This window comes from Hemiscyllium ocellatum, chromosome 11, assembly GCF_020745735.1.
Source record: "Hemiscyllium ocellatum isolate sHemOce1 chromosome 11, sHemOce1.pat.X.cur, whole genome shotgun sequence".
Classification (NCBI taxonomy): domain Eukaryota; kingdom Metazoa; phylum Chordata; class Chondrichthyes; order Orectolobiformes; family Hemiscylliidae; genus Hemiscyllium; species Hemiscyllium ocellatum.
The window spans coordinates 45,737,673-45,755,908 of NC_083411.1; the positions used below are offsets into that span (position 1 = coordinate 45,737,673).

At 42.0% G+C, this 18,236-nt stretch overlaps 1 protein-coding gene across 2 annotated transcripts; it reads right to left on the reverse strand.

Moving 5' to 3' along the window:
* Positions 1 to 207: 207 nt before the first annotated feature.
* Positions 208 to 18,002, reverse strand: LOC132820441 (interferon-inducible GTPase 5-like). 2 transcript variants are annotated; one of them, XM_060832579.1, is made up of 3 exons: positions 17,824 to 18,002; positions 10,922 to 11,085; positions 208 to 3,989 (listed from the first exon to the last, which is right to left on the reverse strand). In XM_060832579.1, exons 2-3 carry the CDS (start codon positions 10,939 to 10,941, stop codon positions 2,726 to 2,728), a joined length of 1,284 nt encoding a protein of 427 aa, XP_060688562.1. In that variant the 5' UTR covers positions 10,942 to 11,085; positions 17,824 to 18,002; the 3' UTR covers positions 208 to 2,725. The 2 variants fall into 2 exon arrangements, with proteins under 2 accessions (XP_060688562.1, XP_060688561.1); XM_060832578.1 differs by lacking the exon at positions 17,824 to 18,002 and adding an exon at positions 17,565 to 17,655.
* Between the last annotated feature and the right edge of the window lie 234 nt (positions 18,003 to 18,236).

An 18,236-nucleotide genomic window follows, 5' to 3' on the forward strand; every position in this document is an offset into this window, starting at 1 on the left:
GGCCTTGCCACTGCCTAATTGAATTGTGATGCAGTGGGCCTTCCCTGGAAGAGGCAGTGTTAGTCTCTCACTCACTCTCCTGCCTTCAGAAGTTTCTGATCATATTATGGAAGGAAACAAAACTTAAAAATTTGGTAAGGAAGGAAGATTTCCAAAATGATTTGAATCCTTTGAACAATAATTTTTTAATGGTTTCCAAAATAGTAATCAATTATTTATTGATAACACAGCATTTAATTAGAACACTTTTACTTGTAATTGTCAACACAAGCTGAACTCCAATGATATGGCAATGCCATTAAAACAGATGCAAAACATGAGCTTGACTGAAAATAAACTTGCCTTTTGTTTAGTGTGTTGAAAAAAGGGACGATTGATTCAGAACAAAGGAATCTTGGACCTTGAGCATATTTTGTTACAGTCATCTTTGCAATCACTGGTCCTCCTGTCTTATAGTATCTCAGCAGCTGGGACCCATGGGAGAACTGGCAGTGGGTAAGTCTGTAATATGGTAGTGGAAGTGAGTGGCTCAGCGTTTGCACAAAATTAACCTTGAAATTACAAAGTTGTCAGTGGAAGGGTTTCTTTTAAGAATTGTGTCCATCAGTGACAATAGATTACAATTTATGTCAATGTGTTAAAGGTGAGGGGAAAGACTTAAAAAGGCCCTGAGGGTAACTTTTTCACACAGACAGTGGAGCGTGTCTGTAATGAAATGCCAAAGGAAGTGGTGGAGGCTGTTACAATTACAACATTTAAAAGGCATTTGGGTGGGTATATGAGTAGGAAGGGTTTCTGTAGCTATTGCAGTTTATGGATAGCTTTACGATTCCTGTATTACTGGGAAACTGCTGTCAACAGCATGTCTGCAATTTACATCTGCTTCAGTCACCTGTCTAGCATGTGCAAATGCTACCTCTGTCTTGTGAGTGACATTCTTTGGAGCAGACAATGGCAGTTTGTGGAAATTGCTTTGAAGTGGTTTGTGGTCAGTCCCAAATGTGATTTTGTCTCCTGGAAGTAGGTATTGATGAAAATGTTCACAAGCAAAGACAATGGCCAGGCATTCTTTGTCCATTCGAGCGTAATGTGTTCCATTTCTGCCAATGACCTGGAATCAAATGTAACCCACTGTCCTTGCTGCATCAGGGTGCTGCAAGTCCTATCTCACTCGTACTGAGGGGTGGGACCTTGATGCCAAGTGCAGTCTCTCTCACATCACCTGTGCAGTTCACCTCTTTAGTGTGTTTTGATCAAAGTTGTCATGAAGCCAGTAGCTGAGTGGGCCTGGCAGAGTCCAGGAGACAGTGAGGTCTGCAGATGCTGGAGATCAGAGTTGAGAGTGTGTTGCTGGAAGAGCACAGCAAGTCAGGCAGCATCACATTAATGGAGAGGTATCTCAATCTGCCGACTGGGAAAGCTGACACTGTCTATCTGTCTATCCTCTCATTCCTGATGAAGAGATCCGGCCCGAAACGTTGATTTTCCTGTTCCTCGGATGCTGCCTGACCTGCTGTGCTTTTCCAGCAACACACTCTCAACTCTGGCAGAACCCAGACTGAGCATCAAAGAGCAGATTTTTGTTAAGCAAGTGTTGTTTGACAGCAACATCACTTTATTAATGATTGAGAGTAGACTGAAAGGGCAGTTAGTGGCTCATTGTCTGATGTGCTGCCATTTGTCAATTAGATTCCAATGGACAAATTGCTTAGGATCTTGGCAGGTTGTGGAGCCGGTGTCTTCAGTCGTATTGTTGGCATGTTGTCAGGGCCCTTCGCCCTTACTTTATCCAGTGCCTTCATCCATCTTCTGATGCAATGTACATCCAGATCTGCAGAGAATTGAAATCGTTTCTGACATTCTCTGCTTTGTGCAACAACTGTTCGAACACCAGGTGAGTGGGCTGTACACTGAATATGCTGATGGGTTTAACAGCATTAGAAAATAAGCTTCCTCTTGATAAGACTTTCTATTGGGATTGTTGTTTGCTGGGAGGAAGACCTTAACACAGGTTTAAAATGTCTTTGAATGATAGCTATGAGGATGGAAAAAGGGACCAATGTGGAAATTACCCATAATCAAAATGAAACACAGCTCCACTGGTTGCCTTTCTGTCATAATGCTGTTGTCATATTTTAAAAAGAGACCATTACAGAGAAGGAGCTGAATGTTGGAACTGAATCCATCAATGGACAATAGGTGCAGGAATAGGCCATTCTGCCCTTTCGGCCAGCACCACCATTCATTATGATCATGGCTGATCATCCTCAATCAGTATCCTGTTCCTGCCTTATCCCCATAACCCTTGATTCCACTATCCTTAAGAGCTCTATCCAACCCTTTCTTGAAAGTATCCAGAGACTGGGCCTCCACAGCCTTCTGGGGCAGAGCATTCCACACACCCACCACTCTCTGGGTGAAGAAGTTTCTCCTCTTCTGTGGACACACAGATATGTCTGACCACAGGAATGGGGGGCTGAATGAATACATCCTGCAGCAGGGAACATTTATTTAAATTTGTATTTACTCAAGGAGTAACCTCTGTTCAGGGAACATGTGAAATTAATTCAACTCTTAAAATTCTTCTTTGTAGTACACCTCAAAAAAGATACTGTTCTGCAATAACATTTCCCTGATGTGAGGGAGGAATATTTTCACAAACAAGTTCAGTCACAAGGGAATATTATAGAGTAGACTTTCATCAGTGCTTAGCTAAAGCATTCACTCACTGCACTGATGTTTGGTTTGGATCATTTTCATTCCCAAATGCAGCCGACATCACTTTCTGTGCACTCTCTGTAAGATCATCCAATGCAGCACTCAGCAGTTTGTAGGTAAAAAAGAAGGATGACCCTGCTCCGAAGATGGAACCAATCACTGGGATGGTGTCAAGGAAGACTTCAATTGCTGAAGCAGTGACAGCAGCAGCACCCCAGGCCAATCTGTTTATGACATCAGGGGTTATCTCCCCCCCGACCAGGGGAGTTGTCACCACTGCTTTCAGATCCTCCACAGGTTTCCCTGCCCTCTTGGCCAGACTTTGAAGAGAGGAATCATCCAGACCCAGACATTGACGGAAATGTACTATTCCTCCAATTACTATCCCAATGTCACAGCCCAGGGAGACTCCAGGAATTGGCACTACCCCAATTCCCCCAGAAAGTGTCGCCAACATCCAGACTTGTTTCCTTAGCTCTTTCCTTTTCTTCTCCACAGTCTCCGAGCTGATATTTGGGAGAGCGAGGATGTATACACTTTTCTTTATAGTCGGAAGGTCATCTTCCAGAGCTTTATTTAACAGACTAAAATCATACAGATTCAGGTCAAAGTTTGATATCAGGAACACTCTGGGTGATGGCATCCCAGCCTCTTGCAGCTTGCTGACACAGTCATTCCTGATCTTCTTCAGTTCTTCCTCTTCATTAAATTGCCTCCCTCTCCTTCTCTTTGAATAAAGATCATTATCAATTTTAGAGCGAACAAAATAAAAATTCTTTCCGAGCCGTTTGATCTCTTTGGCAAGTTGTATGTCATTTTCTGTGAATCGACAGGCTGAGATGATGATGAAAAAATCATACCTTTTAAATTTCATTTTCTTCAGGTATTTATTCGCAGGGAATGTTTTGGTTCCAATTCCTGGCAAATCCCAGAAACAAACATTCGGCAGGTTGGGATGTTTGTATCCCGTTGGCTCCATTGTGGTTTCTATGTTACCAACTTCAGCTGCTCCCTCATCATCGAACTCAAGTCCTCTCATCGCATTGATGAAGGAAGATTTCCCTGCACCTGATTCTCCCGTTACTGCAATATTAAGTTCTGTATTGTCCAGTTCAGTTACTTTCTGCTGTACCACTGTTTTAACCTTTTCCACTCCACCCATGTCATAATCAGACTGGAGTTTGGTGAGTTCTTCATTAGTGAAGAATGTAGAATTTGAAGATTCTACTGTTTCATCTTCTAAACGGTTTGAAGTTTCAGCTCGTTGATCTCTAAAAGGAAAGACGTTCAAATAATCTTGAGAAATGTTCAAAGCCTCCTAACACACAATTTTATATTGACTGGTAAAATGAAATCACTGTTTTAAATATAGCTGATTCCGATGCCCAATTTATACAAATGGTCTTACATGAGATGAATGACCATCATCCCACTTCCTGATGGACCCATTATGTTTAGCTTCATAGATACCGCATTGAAGAATAATCATATCCTCTCTCTCTTGACAGTAGCAACCAAGTGCCTACCTCCTCACCCCACGTTCCTCTTCACCAGTCTGTGAATCACCTTCCTTCATTCCATCTAAGCCCTCCCATAGGGGTGGTTCCAAACTGCTGTTTGTGAGGCTCAAGTGGCGTGATGGATCAAGTGAACTGAGGGTTGGTTAAAACCCAATCCCAGGGCTTTGCTGCTGGAGATACTTCCCTTGTGTTGAAGGACTGAGGAAGAGGAGAGTTTAATAGGGTATAGGAGCTGTGGAAGTGTTGCACTGATTGGTTGTATTCTAGAGGAGGAAGATGCAGAAGCTGTTTAGTTTGGGGATGGCAAGGCAGCGTGGTCACATGGTATGTGTGTCCTGTTGTATGTGAGAAGTCATGGACGCTACCAATGACATTACCTGCATTTGTGGTTGGTTTTGTAACCAGCCTGAGCTCTGGGCTTTGCAGTTTGGATTGGCAGCTAGAGTCACTATGATGCATCTGCAGGGCTGAGATCAAGGTGGATAGCATGTTCACAGAGGTAGTCAAACTGCAGGCTAGGATCTTACAGACAGAAAGGACATGGGTGACAGTCAAACAGTCCCAGAGAACCAGGAAGAGAACCGTAATTAATTTTCTAGTTTGGATATTGATGAAAGCATTGGTTCCTTTATGAGTGCAGTCAGAGCCAAGTTCATGGCTCTATGGGTGGTTCAGCTGGACAAGAGGGGAGAATGATAGAGGATTCATTAGTTAAGGGGACTAGCATTTGTGTGTTACTCCCTGGTATCAGTGCCAACTGTGTCATTAGTGATTGCAGGACATTCTTCTGAGAGAAGCTGAACTGGTGGAGGTCTTGGTGCATGTGACTTAGGTAGGGACAGCAAATTTCAGGGAGCTGGAAACGAGATTAAAAACAGTGGCCCTTGAGCAGAAACTTCAGAATTCCTTCCGTCTCATCTGAGAGTCAGCACAAAATTAGGAAAATGGAGCTTGTGGCTGGGGAATCATGTGGTGTTAGGGAGGGCATGGAGAAGACGAGCATCTTTGCAGGGAGATTCACTTGTGCTGCTGGGGGTTTAATGTGGTTTGGAAAGGGAAAGGGAAGCTGAGAAACTCCAATTTGAGTGAAATAAAGTGAGTGAAAAAAAAATCTGAATTAAAGGTGTTGCATCTGAAGGCATGCTGTGCAGCATTCACAAAAGGTTAATAATGTGAAAGGACAATTTGAGGTAAATGAGTTTATTGCTATTATGGAGTTGTGGTTCCACGTGTACTAAATTTGGAAGGTTAATATCTCAGGATATTTAGCATTTATGAAGGACAGGCAGCAAGGAGGTGGCAGAAACTTCTGATAAGAGATGAAACCAGTACATTAGTAAGACAGGATCTTAGGCCAAAGGAACAATATGTAAAATCAATTTGGGTGGAGCCATGAAACAGCAAAGGGGAGCAAACAATGGTGGGAGTTCCACTATAATACACAAGAGTATAAGATACAGGAGCAGAATTAGGCCATTAGGCCCATCAGGACTGCTCCACCATTTGATCATGGCTGATATGTTTCTCAACCTCATCCTCCTGCCATCTTCCTGTAACCGTTGATCCCCATTGTCTTCCCTCCTTTTTCAAAGGAATTAGCTTAGAAAAAGTTGTAATCCTGATGATTGGGAACGATTTTAAACCTAGTGAAGGACTATTGCAGTTGGAGATTGCAGAACAAGGCAGAGAAACTAAATGGTTACTGTGTCTGCCTTTGCAGAAAGTACAGAAAATCTCCCAGAAATACAAACTGACCAAGAAAGTGTGGAACTGAACAATTGAAAGAATTAAGCATTCATAAACAGTTAATGTTGGAAAAGTTAACTTGATTGAAGGCAGATAGTTTCCTGGACCAGGTTAGCTTCAGCCCAGAGCGATAATGCTGATGCCCAGAGGGATACTGAATGAATTGGTGATTATCTTTCAAAATTTTATAGATTCTGAAAGCATTCCTATGGACTGAGAAGAGCAATGTTACAGCACTATTCACAAAGGGAGGAAGAGGGAGAACTACAGAGCTGTTATCTTGACATCACTCATTGTTAAAATCTGTAAAAGATGTAATAACTAGGTATCTGGAAAGAATGATAGAATTGTTCAGAGTCTACATAGACTTGTGAAGGAGAAGTCTTGTTGACAAACTCATTGATGTTTCTTTGAGGTGATTACTTTTAGCATTGATCCAGGAGAATCAGTGGGTGTGGCGTATTTGGATTTTCAGCTCCCTTGTGATAAGGCTCTATGTGGGTTTGTGAGTAAAATTAGAAGGTATAGGGTTGGGGTAAAACATACAAGTATGGCTGAGATTTGGTGAACAGTGAGAAAGCAGAAATTAGGAATCAGAACAACCTTGGTTATCCGAACAAGATCTCATGATCTCAAAAAAGTTCCATTAAAGAGGAGTTACCGACACTGGTGTGCCGATTGCATCTTTTGTTTACAATGACGCAAAGTGAAGTTGGATAATCTGTGCTGAAGAACATGTGGAAACTCTGGCAAAAACAAAGAAACACAAGCATCAGCAACGGGATTTTTTTTAACATAAGGGTTAGCTACACAGCTCTTTGCAAAAGTAAGTGCTTTATTGCCGTTAATTTACCAGGCCGCTTGTGGAAAAAAATGACAAAGAAAGTAAACACAAGAGCAAGATGGTGCTTCTGTCTTTCTATTGTGATACTGAGTTCAGCGGGAACTGACAAATGCTCTTGTGATTGTAGAAGCTGTTCAGGACCTTGTTTAATGCTGGGATTTTCATATTCACGTGACAGTGAGGGTTTCATCCTTCTCAGTTTAACCCGACTTGTGCAACATGCTCCATGCAGCCTGGAATGTTGCTCTAGTGTTATTTCCTGTTGCTATAATCACAAGATACTTCCGAACAAAACAGTTAAAATTCTGCAATTTTGCAGAATGCAAAGATTGAGTCTGTTATTTAAACTAACTAATTATAGATTTAAACAAACTCTCCAGAAGAGCACAGCGTTAGATCCTCTACTCTCCTCTGTAAATACATAGAGTGCTTCAGGAATATTGGAGGATTTGGCCTCCACCTCAATGAATTTAAGCAATATCCAGTGTTTGTATACATTTTAAATCGAGTTAATGAAACAAAAACTCTGCAAACCATGCTTTTTTACATTTTGTGTTCAGTATGGCTTCTTTTGTTTACGATCAGGTGAGTTATCTGAACAGTTATCCAGACAAAATACTCCCCACCCATCTCCTTTGGATAAATCAAGGTTGCTCTGTAAATAGATTATTGTCAAAAGTCAGACTGTTCACCAGTGGGATTTGGTAAGGAGCACCACCTGATCCACTGCTGTTCACAAGATGCATAAATGGTGTGGATTTGGAGACCAATTGTCAGATTTCCAAAGTTGCTGAAGATATCAAACTGAAATAAGTTATGAAGAGGATACAAGGAGGCCTCCACAGGTCTTGGACAGGCTCAGTGAAGGGGTTAAAGTATGATGGACAACAACAGCAGAGGATGTGGAGCAGATTAGGCCGTTCAGCCCATTGAGTTGGCTCTGCTATTCAATGAGATCACGGCTGATCTAATACACTTCAACTCCTTTCCCATCTTATCCAAATAATCTGAAATCCCATTAATGCTTAAAAAGCTTTCAATCTCAGTCTTGATTAGATTAGATTCCCTTTGGCCCAACAAGTCCACACCAACCCTCCAAGGAGTAACCCACCCAGACCCATTTACCTACTCCCTACTAATGCACCTATCACCATGGGCAACCTGACCCACACATCTTTGGGGCTATGGATGAAACCAGAACACCCAGAGAAAACCCACACAGACACAGGGAGAATGTGCAAACTCCACAGAGTCACCTGAGATTGGAATTGAACCTGGGACCCTGGTGCTGAGAGGCAGCAGTGCTAACCACTGAGCCACCGTGCTGCCAGGCTACTTGTGAAAAAAAATGACAAAGAAAGTAAACACCTGAGCGAGGCAGTGCTTCTGTCTTTCTATCATGATACTGAGTTCAGCGGGAACTGACAAATGCTCTTGTGATTGTAGAAGCTGTTCAGGACCTTGTTTAATGCTGGGATTTCCATATTCATGTGACAGTGAGGGTTTCACCCTTCTCAGTTTAACCCGACTTGTGCAACATGCTCCTCACAGCCTGGAATGTTGCTCTAGTGTTATTTCCTGTTGCTATAATCACAAGATACTTCTGAACAAAACATTTAAAATACTGCAATTTGCAGAATACAAAAATTAGTTTCTTTAAATAGCAGACTTAGCAAAACTATAGATTTAAACAAACTCTCCCATACAGCACAGCATTCGATCCTCAAATCCTGTCTGGAAATATGTAGAGTGCTTAAGGAATATTTGAGGATTTGGCCTCCACCTTAATGAATTTTATTTACATAATAAGTGATTTTGTTTTGTAAAATATCGTAAATGTTTAAGTAATATTCAGTGTTTATACACATTTTAAATTGATTTAGTGAAATAAAAACTCTGCAAACCATGCTTTTTTACATTTTGTGTTCAGTATGGCTTCCTTTATGTACGATCAGGTGAGTTATCTGAACAGTTATCCAGACAAAATACTCCCCACCCGTCTCTTTCAGATAAATCAAGGTTGCTCTGTAAATAGATTATTGTCAAAAGTCAGACTGTTCACCAGTGGGATTTGGTAAGGAGCACCACTTGATCCACTGCTGTTCACAAGATGCACAAATGGTGTGGATTTGGAGATCAGTTGTCAGATTTCCAAAGTTGCTGAAGATACCAAACTGAAATAAGTTATGAAGAGGATACAAAGAGACCTCAACAGGTCTTGGACAGGTTCAGTGAATGGGTTAAAGTATGACAGACAATAACAGCATAGCTTGTGGAGCAGAATAGGCCATTCAGCCCATTGAGTCTATTCTACCATGCAATAACATTACGGTTGATCTAATAATTTTCAACTCCTTTCCTGTCATATCCAAATAATCTGAAATCCTTTAATGTTCAAAAAGCTGTCGATCTCAGTCTTGAACAATCCATCTTAATAGTCCATCCTCAACAGATCTCTGCATGAAGAATACCACAAATATACTGCCTTCCGAGAAAGTGAAATTCCCTCCAATCTCAGTTTGAAATACAAGAGCTCTGATTTTGACATTATGCTCTTGGGTTCTAGGTTCTCTACATCCATCCTATTAAGCTCCTTCAGAATCCCATGTTTCAGTAACGTCTCCCTACATTCTCCTAAACTCCAATTACAGGCACAGCCTGTTCAACCTCAAAAAAAATCACTCCATTCCCATAATCGACTTGGTGAACCTTCCCTGAGCTGCCTTCAATGTCAGTACCTCTTCCCTTAAGGCAAGGGGAATATAATCCTTCCCAGTGTTACAGCTATGATTGACTCATGCTTTGTATCATTTCAGCAAGATCTCCATATTTTTATACACCATTTCCTTTGAAATAAAAGCTAAGTCTACTTGCCTTCCCTGTTACCCACTGACCATGTGTTTTAGCTTCCTGTGATTCCTGTACAAGGATGCAAATTCCTTCTGTTATGCAAAACTCTGCAGTCTTTCCCCATTTAAATAATCGCACGTTTCCCAGATTATAGTCCACCTATCAAATGTTTTGGCTGCTCATGTGACATGTCCAAATCCTTCTGTGGATTCTTTCTATCCTGCTCACTGCCTGCCCCCATTCTATTGTGTTACCTTACACTTCACTATCGTATATTAAACTCCTTCATCCAAAGTCATTAATTTATATTGTATATCATCATGGTTCCAGCATTGATCCCTGTGGGACTCTACTCAAAACAGTGAGAATTCCCTCATTATCCCAACTTTCTATATCCTTGATTCGCTAGCCAATCCTCCACGCAGGCTCATATACCACCACCACTGCCATGGGCTCTTGTCTTAATAAGTGCACCTATGGCCAATACCTTATAGAACACCTTTTCGAAAATTCAAATATATTACATCTGCTCCTTCCCGTTTATCCATCTGCCTGAATGCCTGCTGAAATAATTCTAATAAAAAGGTGTATGGTGGGATTTCCCTTTTGGAAAGCATTGCTATCTTTGATTGCTTAGAGTCAACATTTTCCCAATGTCAGGTGTTAAAAATTGAATTGCACAGGGATTTGAGACCACGTATAAAGATGCAACTTCTATAAATCCTTGTTGAGATCTCAGTTGACATACTGTGTCCAGGTTTAGTCCCTGTTAAAGGAAGGATATATTTTCATAGAGGGAGTGCAATAGAGCTTCAGTAAATTGATCTTGCGACAGTAGGATTGTCATATGAGGAGCAATTGAAGAAACTGCATTTTACAGAAAGGGTTGTCCACATTGTATCTAATAAAAAAAAGTCAGACCACACATGACAAGTATTTATATATAAGATGATTTTTGAGTCTAAAACCTGGAACATAGTGTCCATTTAAGAGGAGGAGGAATTCCTTCAATTAGATGTTATTAAGCCATGCAATTTAATGTCCCAGAGGGATGTGGAAGCTCAATCCTGGAGCATACTCATGACAGATGTCAACTGAGTTCTGCAGAACAATCACATGGAGATCATGCAGATCAACAATGATCTAATTTACTGGAAGACCAGGCTCCATGAGCTGAATGGCCTTTTCCTGTTTCTATGTTCCTTTGAGCCTATGACACAATATGATGTGTTTCTTAACCAACCTGGAGCTGGCTCCTCCCATCCTCCTTCTGTGTCTCTCACTGCTTTCCCCGTCTGACTGCCCAGTGATTCCAGAGAACCCTCCTCAGAAAGGGGGGAGGGGCCAGAGGCTCGTAGCTCCTCTCGCGATGTCACTTCTTTGTCTTTAGTTGTGTTCGGTTTTTTCCTGTTAGAGGGAAGTAGAGAGAGTGAGTTAATGCATCTAAAAATGGACAAAGTTGTAGCAACGCAATTTGGAAAGGTGTAGATTCAGAAACAATAACAATGGTGAAGAGTCGTGTAGGCAGACACAAACAGGCAGGGAAGAGAGGGATATGGGCCATGAGCAGGCAGACAGGATTAGTTCAGAATGGCATCATGGTGCAGACCAGGTGGGCTGTTGGGCTATGTTCTGTCAGCTAGGATCCCCTACCCACTCAGATTATCTAAATTATGAGACTACAGCAAAGAGTTATGGAGAGAAAGTTTCCAGCTAAAAACTCTTACCAAGGAGAGCGCAAGTTAGTGCCAACTTTATACACTTAACCATTAACATTTACATCTCACATATCCATTACAATAGCAATTGTATTGCACTTTGCATTTATCTCTGCCTTGCCAGTAATGCTCGCCTTGGTCCTGCATTTGTATCTGATATTGGATAATAAATGAATTGCGGGAACATGTTCATCATCGATGGGGATTACATTGGGATGTAATTAAAAGGTCAATGAATGGCAATTTTAAACAGATGAAGAGAGTGTGATCAGTGACTGAATTTCAAACTTGTGAATACAAGGGATTGGGAATGGGGTCAGCTCTGACTCAGTAGGTTTCACACTGTCTGATTCACAAGGCTATGCATTCAATTCCACCTATGCATTGAGTACCTGAACTCAGAAATTACACCTGGCATATCTGATGACAAATCACTACCTCCAGGCACTACTTCAAGCAAGAGCTGGGAACTTGTCCCCAGTATACCAGCTAATGCCCATCAGCCAGATTTCTGAGTCACATGACTGAGTTGTTCACTCTTTAGTTAAACCTGTCTTCGTGACTTGGAATCAAGTCAATGTCCAGTCGGGAAAGACCCCAGAAATGTTATTACAGATTCAAAGTTGTACAGCATGGAAACAGATCCTTCAGTCCTCTTCTTCCTTGCTGACCAGATATTCTAAATTAATCTAGCACCATTTGCCAGCATTTGGGGAATGTGGGAAGCAGAAGTGTTGACGATGTTGACTAAAGCAAGACTATCTAAGTCTGAGCTGCACTGTGTTAGAGAGGCAGTAGCAGCAGGAAGTCACTCTCTAAACCTTTCCTATTTATGTAGTCATCCAGATGCCTTTTTCAATATTGTAATTGTACCAGCCTCCACCACTTCCTCTGCCAACTTATTCAATTCATGCACCACCCTCTGCGTGAAAATATTGCCCCTTAGGTCCCTTTTAAATCTTTCCCCTCTCAGCTTAGAGCTATGCCCTCTAGTTTTGGACTTGCCCACCCCAGGAAAAAGGCCTTGTCTATTCACCCTATTCATGCCTCTCATGATTTATAAACCTCGATAAGGTCATCCCTTAGCCTCTGAGATTTCAGGGAAAATAGCCGCAGACTATTCTGTCTCTCCATATAGCTCAAACCCTCCAACCCTGGCAACATCTTTTTAAGTCTTTTCTGAACCGTTTCAACTTATGCAACATCCTTCCTATAGCAGGGAGACTAGAAATGAACACAGTATTCCAAGAGAGGCCTCATCAATGTCCTGCAACATGACCTCCCAATCCCTATACTCAATTCACTGGCCAATAAAGGCAAGCTTACCAAATGCCTTCTTCATTATTCCACCTATAACTCCACTTAAAGGAACTATGAACATGCACTCCAAAGTCCATTCATCAATACACCACAGGACCTTACCATTAAGTGAATAAGCCCAACCCTGATATGCCTTTCAAATAAAAAGCAGCATCTCATTGTTTATCTCAATTAAACCCCTCTGACACTCCTCGACCCATTGGGCTCTTGATCTGATGGGTCAATGGACTGAGATAACTGCACCTTCAATTATGGTATCATTGTTTAAAGTCTGGTTGAAGATTTGTAGCTCGGGTGTCCGTTGTTGTGGTCATCAGCTAGCCACAAAACGACACGACCAGCTATCCCTAGTAGCCATACACTCAGACAACCAGGAACATGAATTTGACTGGGAAAACACTACCATCATAGGACAAGCCAGACAGAGAACAGCCAGGGAATTCCTAGAGGCATGGCATTCATCCACAAACTCCATTAACAGACACATAGACCTGGACCCCATATACAAACCACTACAGCTGAAACTGACACCCGGAAACGGCAAGAACATCCATCAACAGACACATCGACCTGGACCCCACATACAAACTACTACAGCTGAAACTGACACCCGGAAGCGGCAAGAACAAACCACTATAAATACCGGAAGAAACATCAAAGCAGCGCTTCACAGGAGGCTCCAATAGCACTGATGATGTTCCCTAGCCAGGGGACGAAACGTTTGCAGCAAAAACTTCCAGCTCGGCGAACAGAACCACAACAATGGTATCATTGCAAACTTATTAATGTTGATGGTAAATAGAGAAGTTAAACGGAAATCAGTGGATGTAGTTTTCAAGAGATGTTTCAGAATACATTTGTAAGAGAAGATTTGAGTTTATTTTTACCATCAGATAACTGAAAGTGCTTCTCGACCAAAGATATTGAAATGGGATCCCTGTTCGAAAGCAAATTTACTCAGCAAACTCCCACAACCAACATGACAACACCTAGATAATCTGCTTTTGGAACACTGGGGTATAGATGAAAAAAAATAAAGACACTTGTAGAACTATAGAAGTTATAGGACTTATAGAACTTAAACTTATCAAAGTTTGGTCAGAAAACAGTCGATTTGATCTCCATTTGTCAAACATGACAGTGTTCAGAAAATGTTTACAACAATGCAGCCAGAGATGGAGGGTTTGAGCTATAACAGAGACTGAATAGCAAGTGGCTATTTTCTCTGGAGTGTCAGAGGCTGAAGGGTGACCAAATAGAGGTTTATAAAGTCATGAGGGGCATGAATAGGGTCTTTTCCTCAAAGCAGGGGTGTCCAAAACTAGAGGGCAGAAGATTAAGGTCAGAGTGGGAAGATTTAAAAGGGACTTATTGGGTAGTCTTTTCCCACAGAAGGGTGGTACGTGTATGGAATGAGCTGCCAGAGGAAGTGGTGGATACTGGTACAATTACAGCATTTAAATGGCATCTGGATGGGTACATGAAAGGAAGGGTTTAGAGGGATATGGACCAAAGTTTGGCAAATAGGACTCGATTAATTTAGGATATCTGGTCGGCATGGATGGGTTGGTCTGTGATGTACACATCTATGACCCTATATTACAAAAACTGTATAGAGCTGCTGCAGAGTAGATTGGTCTTTCCTCAGATCTGAAACTGATAGCAGTGGACGTTATTCTATAACTGTACATAGCTCCAATTAAATTCATCTACTACTTTCTTTTTACTGGAACTGATTTGGTCTTAATTAGTTTACCACAAGTCTTCATTCATCTTCATGTATTTACCATCTTTAAATCTGACAGGTTAAGGATTACTCAGTGCTGTTATTCACGAAGGTTGGGTTGCAGCTGGTATTAACAACTAATTTCAGCAACACTGGATGAAAATTGTTCAAAAGCAAGTGTTCAATATATCAGCAAGTGTAACTAGTGGGACGTATTGAGAAATACCTCACAACAGCAAAATCCGGCACATACTGATCGACATGTCTTATTTCATTTCTTTCTTGGGCTCCTGTTCTGGAATTTCTACTGCTGTACAGGAGCTTTTTCACAGTCAAGGGCTCATCCATTAACAGGACCATGATTTTCAAGTGACTCCTGATTTCCATCACGACGTTTTGCCTCTTTTTCTGTAATTCTACCAAGTAAACCTCTGGTAAGGAGTGGGAATTCATTGTGCCAGGAAGAATCAGCAGGATTAGCTGTGTTGTAGGCTAACTCAAAGGATTTTTTCAATGAATCATGGGGATATGGTGTCAGTGGCTGGCCAGCATTTATTGCCAGTCTCTCGCTACCCTTGTGGAGGTGGTAGTGAGTTGCTTTTTTGAACTCCTGCAGTACATATTCTGTCAATAGACCCACAATGCCCTCAGGGAGAGAATTCCAGGAAATGTGAAGGAATAGTAATATATTTCCAAGCCAGGATGGAGTGTGACTTGGAGGGAAATTGGTAGGCGTGGTGTTCCCATGTATCTGCTGTCCCTATCCCTCTCATTGGTCATGATCAGGGGCTTGGAAGTTTTAGCCAAATGCAGCCTTGATGTCAAGGACTTGCACTCTCACCTCCCCTCTGGGATTTATCTTTTTGAGCATGTTTGAACATGGTTCTAGGAGGCTGCTCACCACCACATTCTCAAGGACAACTAGGGCTGTGTACTGTCGTAGAGATGTACAACATGGAAACAGACCCTTCGGTCTAACCCGTCCATGCCGACCAGATATCCCAACCCAATCTAGTCCCACCTGCCAGCACCTGGCCCATAGCCCTCCAAACCCTTCCAATTCATATACCCATCCAAATGCCTCTTAAATGTTGCAATTGTACCAGCCTCCACCACTTCCTCTGGCAGCTCATTCCATACACACACCACCCTCTGTGTGAAAACGTTGCCCCCTTAGGTCTCTCTTATATCTTTCCCCTCTCACCCTAAACTTATGCCCTCTAGTTCTGGACTCCCTGACCACAGGGAAAAGACTTTGCCTATTTACCCTATCCATGCCCTTCATAATTTTGTAAATCTCTATTAGGTCACACCTCAGCTCCCAACATTCCAAGGAAAACAGCCCCAGCCTGTTCAGCTTCTCCCTATAGCTCAAATTTTCTAACCCTGGCAACATCCTTGTAAATCTTTTCTGAACCCTTTCAAATTTCACAACATCTTTCCGATAGGAAGGAGACCAGAATTGCATGCAATATTCCAACAGTGGCCTCACCAATGTCCTGTACAGCCACAACATGACCCCCCAACTCCTGTACTCAGTACTCTGACCAATAAAGGAAAGCATACCAAACACCTTCTTCACTATCCTATCTACCTACAACTTCACTTTCAAAGGAACTATGAATCTGCACTCCAAGGTCTCTTTGTGCAGCAATACTCCCTAGGACCTTACCATTAAGTGTATTAGTCCTGCTAAGATTTGCTTTCCCAAAATGCGGCACCTCGTATTTATCTGAATTAAACTCCATCTGCCACTTCTCAGCTCATTGACCCTCTTCACTGTCCACTACACCTCCAATTTTGGTGTCATCTGCAAACTTACTAACTGTACCTCTTATGCTCACATCCAAATCATTTATGTAAATGACAAAAAGTAGAGGACCCAGCACCGATCCTTGTGGCACTCCTTGGGTGACAGGCCTCCAGGCTGAAACACAACCCTCCGTCTTCTCCCTTTGAGCCAGTTCTGTATCCAAATGGCTAGTTCTCCCTGTATTATGAGATCTGACCTTGTTAATCAGTCTCCCATGGGGAACCTTGTCAAACGCCTTACTGAAGTCCATATAGATAACATCTACTGCTCTGCCCTCATCAATCCTTTGTTACATCTTCAAAAGACTCAGTCACGTTTGTGAGACATGATTTCCCACACACAAAGTCATGTTGACTATCCTTAATCAGTCCTTGCCTTTCCAAATACAAATACATACTGTCCGTCAGGATTCCCTCCAACAACTTGCCCACCACCGAGGTCAGGCTCACCAGTCTATAGTTCCTTGGCTTGTCTTTACCGCCCTTCTTAAACAGTGGCACCACATTTGCCAACCTCCAGTCTTCCAGCACCTCACCTGTGACTATCGATGATACAAATATCTCAGCAAGAAGACCAGCAATCACTTCTCTAATTTCCCACAGAGTTCTCAGGTATACCTGATCAGGTCCTGGGGATTTATCCACCTTTACCCGTTTCAGCACTTCCTCCTCTGTAATCTGGACATTTTGCACCATCTATTTCCCGACAGTCTATTTCTTCCATATCCTTTTCCACAGTAAATACTAATGCAAAATATTCATTCAGTATCTCCCCCGTTTTCTGCGGCTCCACACAAAGGCCGCCTTGCTGATCTTTGAGGGGCGCTATACTCTATCTTTAAAATCATACATGATGACATTTAAACCACAAAATAATTTTCAGCCAACGAGATATGCGCACTCAGCATTCGCGCCCAATATTAAAACTTCAGACTAATTTCATGCGTTTGTTTTTAAACCCTACGGATAAGAAGAAACAAGATGATTTGTCCATATTGCCAAAGACTCCGAAGCAGTTTCTCAATGTTAACTTTCTGCCGAGTACAGTCTCCACATCCTGTCACTTGAAAACAACTCACTCCCTTCTCAACAGCACGACGAGACATTTCCTACAGTTTGCTCCGGGAACAGTTTCGCTTAGATTTGGCCTCCTGAAGAATTCTTATTGTAAAACTTCAGAGTTCGAGGGGTGAAGCAGATCGATAGAGCCAGACTCTGCCCAAGTTGTGCTGTAATCCTGTTTAAATTTAAATGCAATTCTCTCTGAATGTGACAGCTGCACTGTTTTGTTTCCATTTCCTGGTCCTTACCTGCACTGTTTCCGTGGAGGGGGTGAATTTCTCCGTGTCGTTGACACTGAATGCACACCGAGATGTCTGTGATCTCGGCGTCGCACTCACTTTGTCAGGAAACAAGGAATCTGGATATTTACATACAAATTTTGAAGGTCAATGCACAGCAAATCTGACCAATGAAAATCAAAGGCCAAGCAAGGTCACTTGTTACTGGGGAGATTTTGCTTTTACAGGTTACACAAAAAATGAGAATCTAAACAAAACACAACTTTACCCCAGACAAGAAGTTGGGAACTGGTATCTGCTTGAATTTCAGATGCAGCCACTGGGCTGGATAGTTGGAGATGGGTGGGTTCAAACAATTCCTATTTGACGAAATGACTTTGCTCTGTTTAAAAGTAGCCCTTTAGCTCCATGAAGTTTCACTTTCCGGGAATTCAGTTCATGAAAAGAATCTGTACATCACTCAGCTCAGGAACACGTCAGCAGTTTCGATTGAAATTTCACCAACAAACAAAGATCAAACACCAGCCAACACTTAACCGGTTAAAGGACAAACGGCTCCTCAAAGCAAACCTCTCAATCTCTGATTATAAAGACACTTTTAATCCATCTGTTCAGACATATTATAACATATCTCTACAGAAACTGGGAGTCGAAGCGACACTTTCTAGCCAACAAGTAGGG

Coding starts and splice junctions, on each gene's coding strand:
- LOC132820441 (XM_060832579.1), bottom strand. CDS start 10,941: ATGGGAGGAGCCAGCTCCAG. Junction 3,990..10,921: donor ATGGGAGGAGCCAGCTCCAG/GTTGGTTAAGAA, acceptor CTTTCCTTTTAG/AGATCAACGAGCTGAAACTT.